At 36.6% G+C, this 9,710-nt stretch overlaps 1 protein-coding gene across 1 annotated transcript in view; it reads left to right on the top strand.

The window, feature by feature from the left end:
* Positions 1–142: 142 nt before the first annotated feature.
* The window catches only part of LOC101985447 (cysteine-rich secretory protein 1-like), a 10,754-nt gene continuing 1,186 nt past the window's right edge, over positions 143–9,710 (top strand). The window contains exons 1-6 of the mRNA XM_005359848.2: positions 143–172; positions 1,036–1,152; positions 2,270–2,360; positions 4,005–4,150; positions 5,723–5,817; positions 8,599–8,687. Coding sequence (XP_005359905.2) covers positions 143–172; positions 1,036–1,152; positions 2,270–2,360; positions 4,005–4,150; positions 5,723–5,817; positions 8,599–8,687 — 568 coding nt within the window. The remainder of the gene's footprint in view (positions 173–1,035; positions 1,153–2,269; positions 2,361–4,004; positions 4,151–5,722; positions 5,818–8,598; positions 8,688–9,710) is intronic.

Genomic DNA, 9,710 nt, shown 5'->3' with positions numbered 1-9,710 from the left:
GCCTCCCCTAATACTGATTTTTAACTGCTACTTTAACCTGGCAGCTGGTTCCATGGTATCTCTCATCAGTGTCTTCACAACATAAAATATTAGCGAGAGATGGACATGTAGCAGACACTGGCATTGCAGTGTGGCTAGATCCATGGTGCAATGTCTGCAGAGTTTTGTGGAAGTAAGTACTGTAGGAAGGAAAAACAACTTCTCCCAGCAGGAAGATAAAATATATGTGAGGGTCTGTCCATCAATAATTATGCTGTAACATCTTGCTCTTCCCTATAAAACAGTACATTTTGGAGTATGTTTCTACCAAAAAAAAAATGGCTCCTACATCTCTGTCAACTCACATAATATCATTACATCCTCCTGCCCTGCACAGACACAAAAATGTAATTTTAAATATTAGCATCTGAGTTAACTTAGCTGGCTTATTTCTGTTCACTGAAGCATAAAGTCAAAAATATTCAACTCTTTTCAGGAACTCATTGTCTCCAAATTTACATGGATATGAGATAAACCTGCCTTGAGACTGAACACAAAAATCTGTCTCATAAAATTCTCTTATTGTAATAAAATGTTGAATGCACACATTGTACTAGGTCTGGGGCCTACACATTATCTCACAAACATCCAAATCCCATGGTAAGATGGCTATTGCTTACTAAGATCTATAATCTATTATGTGTCTTCTACCTTAACACTTTCTTGCTACAATATAATTGAGTCTGAATAAGTTAAGTTTCTCTACTGTGTATGGCTATCATTACAGCTCTCTCTTAAGTCAATATTGACATTTGTAGGTATCCTCAGAAAAGTTTTTACTTTGACATGTGATGAATTCTTTTATGGCCTCAAAATTTCTGTTTAAAGTATTTCTTATGAAAATGTCATAGATTTTATTAACATTAATTATGAAGGTTTGATGGCTAACATTTTCATGAGTCCTTTAACAAAGACCTTCATTTATCTTATCCAACTTATTCAACTTTTTGTACAACTTTAACAGACACTAACGTGACTTTATTTTTATTTCTTTAGAATCAAGTCCTTGAGGATTTGTCAACTGATAATGAGTCAATCCAAGAAGAGATTGTAAACAAACACAATGAACTGAGAAGAATGGTTGATCCACCTGGTAGTGACTTACTGAAGATGGTGAGGGCTCACAACAGGACACTGCATCTGGAGAGCTATGTTTGGAGCCTGCAGATAGCACTTGGCTTCTCCTGTGTGCTTCAGGAGGGTCTGCCTCTATTCTAGCATCTCTTTTTAACCAAAAAAGTATTCATTGCTTTGCTTATGAGCATGTTTACCTGTGTGTGTGTGTGTTTGTGTGTGTGTGTGTGTGTGTGTGTGTGTGAGCATCCACGTAGAGATTGGACTCAGTTTGTTTCTTTAACTGTGCTATGATCAGAGTAGAATTTACTAAGTTTTTCTCATCACAGTAACTCATTGATATTGTGGAGCTACAACAATTATAGTGACAGAGTTAAAAATCAAATCTTTTGACTTTGGTCTGTAGTGAAAATCCACTATGTTATTTTGGTAGATGTTCTTGTCTTTCTTAATCTCGGGACAGACCATCTCTCCTTAAAGTTCCAATGACTTTTATCTAAATAGTCTTCTGTTCTGTATTAAGAACCAAAGTCCACATGTTTCTTCAATTCCTTCAATGAGGGAAAAGAATGAAACTAGGATTTATGAGGCACCACATAGTTAGTGCTACTTGTAGAACAGTAAGCGCTCAAAGTCTTTAAGAGATTCTGTTGTGATTTCAGCAAGTCATCAGACCATTAAATATTTTAGTATTTTGATAACCTTGGGAAGACAGACTACTTGTATTTATTTGGTACAGAAAGGGTCACATAGAAGTGGAAGTAACTTTGGACATAGAGTATGAAACTACCAAGAAGATCAAGAGATGGTAGAAATGGACTGTAGCAGATACAGTAAGAACTAAAGAGAATGTGTGTGACATCACAGGAAGGGTAGGGGTGGGAGGGCATGAATGAGAGGGTGGGCAGGATCAGGAAATGGGGAGGGAAGATATGCAAAAATAAACTTAGTTATAAATGTTGTAAGGAGAGTTGGTAATATATATGCTACATAAAAATTCAGATATATGCTACATTATATATTGATTATGATGACAGTCAGAAGGTGCCTACCTTTTTGCAATGATAAAAGCACTCATATCAGCCTGTCTGCAAAGTACATGTAACTTTGAGGTCTGAGTTTTCACATGGCTTTTTTCTTTCCTTTTTATCTTTAGGAGTGGAACAGTGATGACCAAGAAAATGCACAGGCCTGGGCAAACAAGTGCACTTATCAACATAGTCCTCAAGAATCCAGGACTATCAAAGGTATGTATACTCAAAATCACTTATAAATAAATAGAGAATAAACACAGGAAAGTCCATTTTATATCATGCTAAAAAAAAACCCATTGTAAATAAATGAGCATTCTGACATTGCCTTTCAAAAAATTTAAGTATCTCTGCCTTTTAATAAAGTTAAGTATCTCTGCCTTTTTTAAAAATGTTAAGTATCTCTGAAAGGCTCCATTCTGTGTTTGTTGGATGCTTTATATTTTACACAAACTGTCTTTCATGATGCCAGCTTTGGTCCTTGCGACCAGATCACAAGTGAAACAAGGTCTGGATCATTGCTTTCTCTGTTTTGAAGACTGAAACTGAAGTCTGGATGAAAATAATTACTAATTAAGATCTTACAAAGGAAATTTAAAACTGGAATCTTTTATTTCACTCTTTTTTTAATTATATGCAAGTGTGTCTCTGTGTATTTATGCATGTGTGTACGTATGTAAAAGTGCTTCTGAGGCCAGAAGAAGGTGTCAGATCCTCTGATGCTTACAGGTCACAGGTGGATACAGTGTTGCTGTCACAGGCAGTTGTAAGTTATCCAGTGTGGATGCTATGAGTTGGGTTCAAGTCTCCCAAAATAGTAAGGTATGCTCGTGCATGCTCAGTCATTTTCCCTGGCCTCTGAAATCATAATTTCCATATTTTAATAAAGTATCTTATCTGTACACTCTGAGTAGCTGAAAGATATATTATGTTAAATTAAAAATAAACTATGAAACATAATCTTCACATAAGGAAGGGTAAAATGATGACAAAATAAATAAATAGGCAATAAGATCAAATATTTCTTGAAACATTAAAAATGATCACCTTTTTCTCCAAATTGAATCTAGTAAATTAATCACCTCTTTTCAATATTTTACCTCTTAGATATTCTTAATTTAATAACACAATGATTAAAATTTTATTTAAAAGACCACAATATTCAGTTTAAGTTTAAAGTAAATGTTTAAAGTAAAGAGCTTGGTAAAAACACTAAACTATTTTTTAGGGTTAAAGATATTTTCTCCCATTCTCTGAAGAAAACATGGCCCAGAAATTTTAATATCCTAGTTAAGACATTACCTATAAACTGTAAAAATATAGTCCCCTCTCTTTTTGTTTGCTTTGTACTTGTAGTTCTCAAAGAATGACTGCAAAGAATGCTCACACAGAACAATAATCCTAAATATGTAAAATATTTATTTAAAAATCTCTAGCTAGTACAGGAGAGAAATGGAAGGAGTTAGTCTTTGTCTTCCCTATTACTGCAAATTTACATTTATTTTACATGAGGCTCACTCATGGGTGCGTGCACACATACGTGTGCGTATATACACACGTATGGAAAATTTAAGGTGTGAATAAATGAGATCAAAGAGAGAAGCTACTGAGGAAAAAAACTTTCCTACTTAGTGCTTATGGTGTTCATCACAAACATGTTGATACCTCTGGCTACTGTTCAGCCAAAGGTTCATTAGGTCTGAATCATGACTGTTATGTTATTCAAAGAAACTGCAAACAATGTCTTTAAAGAACAGGGATTCCATTCATGTGTGTGTGTGCGTGTGTGTGTGTGTTTGTGTGCTCCTCTTTTTTCTCTATTGTTGTCTTCATGAGTTGTCTATTTTTTTTTTCCCATAGACTTAAGATGCGGTGAAAATCTCTTCATGGCATCTTACCCAGCATCATGGTCTCAGGCCATCCAAACCTGGTATGATGAATCCAAAGTTTTTAAGTTTGGTTCAGGGCCAACAACACAGGGTGCAGTAGTTGGACATTATACTCAGGTAAGAAAAGGTACTTTCAATTAGTGCTGGGCAAGGGAAAAAAATTAATGACTTGATTGATTTCAAGGCAGAATTTCAGTGCAGAGAATTTTTATTTTCTTTTTGAGAGAGGGTCTCACTATGTAGCTCTGACTGACTTTGAACTTTCTATCTTCCTACTGGTCTCCCAGTTTCAGGGGATATAGGGAGAGTGCACACCAGCCACATACCCTTGGGAAAGATCTTGAGTGGTTGGTTATACATTGGCCTTGACAGTCATTGGCTATTGGACCTGCCATCTTTCAATGGCTTATCTAACATTTGTAAGGGAATACATTTGATTTTTTAAACCTCATTTCTTGACTCCAGCCCCCAAACAAAGGTAATGCCCTGTGTTCTAAAGCGCTTATATAGACTTTGGCAAGGCTGTCCAGCAGCTCTGTATGGCTCCCAGGAGAAAAGGGAAAATGTATATCCTGGAGTTTTGTTACCAGAAAACCTGCCAGGTCGATTCCTGCTGGAACTACAGGCTCAGGCGCTGGGACCTTTCCTATCACATAAAATGGCTCTTTAATCAAGAATTATGAGATTGTGCCTCTCTCCTGTCCACTCTCAAAAAAGGTCTGTCAAACCTAGGAGAGAAGGTGATGTGGTGATCTTGCTTGGCTGCAAGGAGAAATTATCCAGATATGGTATAGGCAGGGGCAACTACAAATTTGTGGCCTAATCAGATCCTGCAGGATGAGAGACTTGAGCTGAAACACAGTTTCAAATGGGAGCCAGGAAATTCAAGAACACATCTCTACATAGGAGCACCCACCATACACATCTTGGACATATTTATTGTTACTGCATAGCAGGCTTCCACCAGGCTTGGACCAGCAAGGCTTGCAAGCCAACAACTATTCCTGCCCACACAGAGAGGAAGATACTCATGGCCACAGCTTAGCACCAAACTAGACAACCTCTTCTGTGAAGCAGGGAGGAAGTTCTGGTTCATCTCTCAAGGTCAACGCTCTATGGGCACAGGACACTTGTTTTTGGAAAACACTTCAGTGTACATACCTTCAAGGTAGTCAGCAACAGCATCGTGGTCAATTTGATGTCTGACCAGGAATTGACTTTATATCCAGGTTACCCTTTGGCTGTTTATGTTCATAAACCTTCTGAAGGGTTGGAAGCAGTGTCAGAGAAATTCCACATCATACCAAGGTCCTCTGGTTTCTGTAGATTCTTTTATTCTTTTCATTGTGCCATGAAGCTTCCTGGCCTCAGCCCAGCCATCTGCATCCTCATCATCTTGGAAACTGTCAAAGATGTTAAAGAACAGATTCTCTGAGAAGGAGCTGAAGCTACTGTCAGCCTCCATAAATTACTCTGGGTGATTCCTTATAATTTTGCCAGATGAGCTGACCAACATCAGGACATTAAGGCTGTTTTAACATCTGTAGATTGATTCAATAATTTAAATATGCCCATAAGGATTCTAGAAACAAAGTAGAACATCAGTGCTTGAATTTTATATTTTCTCTTTATTATTCTACATTATTTTCCTCTATGACGTGTGCCTTTTCTTTGTCTCTGGATGTATAGCTAGTTTGGAATTCTTCTCACCAACTTGGATGTGGAGTCGCTGAGTGCCCTAACAACCCATTGAAATACTTCTATGTTTGTCACTATTGTCCTCCGTAAGTATCCACTTCAATTTGACATTTTTTAATGATCATAGTTTCAAAACAAATTAAAAACATATTTTACACATGAGAGGGAAATAAACCTTAAATATTCTTTAAAGTTGAAACTTATTCAACTGAATCTTTGAAATGTACAACTCAACAGCTTCACGAATCACACTCAAAAGCTTTTCCTTTCCTTTCGAAATGATTTCTCTTCCCTCCTCGACGGCTGCTTCCTAAACACATAATACAGGGATTATGAAGCTCATATTTTCAGTTTGTGCTGTGTTTGGAGGCTACAAAGCAAACTTAATAATAGACTAGGGGTGAGCATGAGTGAATGATGCAGATTCGTGATGTGGTCCTTCTAATTAAGCTGTCCCTACCCCTGATTATATAAGTTGTCATATAACCTTTTTAAAATTATTTGCTGAGCAGCAGTAGTGTTTCATGCCTTTACTCCCAGCACTTGGGGTGCAGAGACAGTCCGATCTCTGTGAATCCAAGACCAGTCATGGAAACACGGAGAACCCTTTTCTGAAAAATCCAAAAATGAAAAAAAAATAATTTATTGCTCTTGTTTTTGAGGATTTCATATAGAAGTACTATATTTCAGTCACTTCCACACTTCCCTATCCTCCTTCAAATCTTCCTCTTCTCCTCCACACCTTCTCTAAAAGTCATGATTTCATCTGTACACACACACACACACACACACACACACACACACACACACACACACACACACATCAATACACGCGCACACACAATATCACCAAGTCCATTTACAGTTGCTCTAATGTGCAAGTGTTTAGGGTTGACAACCTGGGACTGGATACCCTATCAAGAGTCTCTTCCCTAAAGAAAACTCGATCTTCTTTCTATATAGCCTTTGGCTGTCACCCGTGGTTGCCTCCCTGAACTTGAAAATAAGAGTCTATTGCTAAAAACATCATCAACTTCAGATACAGGAGTTGGAAGCATCCAGCTAGAAGTTTCCTTCCTGCATACTAGCTTTCATAGTATTAGATGGTGCTATGTAAGGTGCCAAGGGTAAAAATTACCAAGAGTGTTATATTTTTGCAAAATCATAATAATGAGTAGCCTAATTGTTATTTTTCCAATCTTATTTTTGTTGCTTTGTTTATGCATATGCACAGTACCTCACAAAACCAGAAAAGTGCATTGAATCCCATAGACCTGAAGTTAAAGGTGATTATGAACTACTTGATATGGTTATTGGGGATCAAACTTGGATCCTCCAAAGGAACAGCAAAATTTCTTAACCACTGAACCTTCTTTCCAGCCCCATGCTTCTTCCTTCTCCCTGTAAGAATTTATTAAATCTTAAACTGCAAAGGTTCTTTTAGAAGTCTTTAATATATTTCCAACAGTTAAGAAAGCTAAAATCTTAATTCTTTTCTCCTCAAAATTTACTAAAAATTCTAAAAATCATGTTCAGTGGAACTTAATTTTAAAGACAGAAATTCACTTCCCTTCTGTGATGGAAGCTCTTTAAAAAATTCCCATGAAAAAAACAAATATATGTTCATAATCTGTACGTTAACCTAATTTTTCTTAATTAGCTGGGTGGTGGTGGCTCATGCCTTTAATCCCACAACTTGGGAGGCAGAAACAGGTGGATCTCTGTGAATTCAAGGCCAGATTGATCTACAAGAGCTAGGTCCATGAAAGGCTCCAAAGCTACAGAGAAACCCTGTCTCGACAAACCAAGAAATTTTTTTTTAATTATATCTGGATGTATGTTTGTCCTTGTGTGGTATGTGCGTGCACACCCCTGCCACCCTTAGCGCAATGGAGAATCTGACTTCTCTATTTTCATATGCCAGTCAGTGAAGTGATGATCCTCCCGAGGCACAGGCTGTCACTATCAGAGTACTGCACTTTTAAGATGGTTTATATAAAGTGTTTTTCTAATTAACATTCTCAGTTTTTATAAGCATAAAAGTCTCATACACACATGCTACCTCCAGAAAATCCCAAACTTTCCTATGCTTAAATTCTTGAAAGTCACCACATCATCATGGGGACCTCTCCCATACTGTAGGAATCAGGAATCATAGCATTTTTCTTTGGATTTTCGAGACAGGATTTCTCTGTAGCTTTTAGTTTTTGTCCTGGAACTAGCTCTTGTAGACCAGGCTGGCCTCGAACTCACAGGGATCTGCCTGCCTCTGCCTCCTGAGTGCTGGGATTATCATAGCATTTTTCTAACTGTCTCTATAGGAAGCATCTTTTATACCTAAGCAGCATCCTGTGCTCCACTGTCTTAGGAATTTTCCAGGTTCATGAGGATATGAAGAGAATGTTTCTACATTAAAATGTTTCTAAACCTTTAGATTCTTTTTTTTTTTTGGTTTTCGAGACAGGGTTTCTCTGTGGCTTTGGAGCCTGTCCTGGAACTAGCTCTGTAGACCAGGCTGGTCTCGAACTCACAGAGATCCGCCAGCCTCTGCCTCCTGAGTGCTGGGATTAAAGGCGTGCGCCACCACCGCCCCGCTTAAACCTTTAGATTCTTATTTATCCTATTTCAGTTGCTCAGGTTAATAGAACATGGTTGAAGAGTGAAGGCATTAATTATCCCCTTATTTCACATCTATATCTGAATACTCTTAGAAAATGTTAGATTTTTAAATGGCGTAGCTAAAGCTTTTAATAGCAATACATATATATGTTTATGTGTATATATATATGTATATGTGTGATATATGCAAACATTAGAGTATACAGAGAAAAATCAAAAATATTTTATATTTTGCTTTTCAATTTCAGCGGAAATTTTCAGAACAGGATATACACCCCTTATACAGTGGGAGAACCATGTGCCAGTTGTCCTAATCACTGTGACGATGGACTGTGCAGTAAGTGTTATTAATATACAAATATAACAACATAAAATGACAATCTGTTTTAAGATTTCATAGCATGCCCTTATGTTCAAGGGGCAAAAATGTACTTAATATTATTTATTTGAATTACAAATTTTCCTTTGTCTTTGGTGTGTGTACTTTTGCCATTGAAAAAAGTGATACTTTATGTAGTCTAAAGAAATATCTAAAACCAGTCCGTACTTGTATCAGTATTGGTATTATTGCTATTGGAGTCTAGAGAAATATTTCTGTGGATGTAATTCAAGAAAATTTAAAGTGAATTTTCTTATTCTCTAGGCTAATAAGATCTTAAGTTTAGCATTTTAAGAAGAGAAAGCAATACAAATCTAAGTAGTTGAGGTAATAGAACACAGGACAGGACAGAGAAAGAAGACAGATACTACAATTCTTTGCCTACCAAGAAACTTAACACAAAAAATTTCTAAGGTCATCCAGATCATCCTTTGAATTTTGTGTTACATTTTTATTTATTTGTGAATGAGTACTTATTTCTCTCTGTATATGTATAGGATCATGCATGTATGCCATGGCATCTGTGTGTGATTGTGTGCTGAGTCAAAGGACTGCTTATGTAAATTGCTTCTCTCTTTCAATGATATAGATTTAGAACTAGTCATTTTTGTGTTATTAGTGCAAATGTTATGAAAATGGGTTACAGAGAGAGGAAGTAGGTATAATAATAATACATTTCCGTATTTTCACATAAAGAGGTTACTATGCACAGTGGCTTTAAAACATATTAATTAAACTTGTTTTGCTGAGAATATAGAGTTTTAATATTAGCTATATTTAAGTTTAAAAATTACTTGCATAATGACTGACATTTTAAATAATGAGTTTCTTTTTAAAATATTTCTCTTTATTTCATGTTTATAAATATTTGTGTGTACATGTGTGAATATATTTATGTATACTACATTTGGGCCCCATGATTATGAAGGACAGAAGAGGACACTTGGTTCCATGGAGCTGAAATTACAGGTGGCCGTAAGC

The sequence above is a fragment of the Microtus ochrogaster genome, linkage group LG2 (genome assembly GCF_000317375.1).
Source record: "Microtus ochrogaster isolate Prairie Vole_2 linkage group LG2, MicOch1.0, whole genome shotgun sequence".
Classification (NCBI taxonomy): domain Eukaryota; kingdom Metazoa; phylum Chordata; class Mammalia; order Rodentia; family Cricetidae; genus Microtus; species Microtus ochrogaster.
This window is presented reverse-complemented; position numbering and strand designations above follow the sequence as displayed.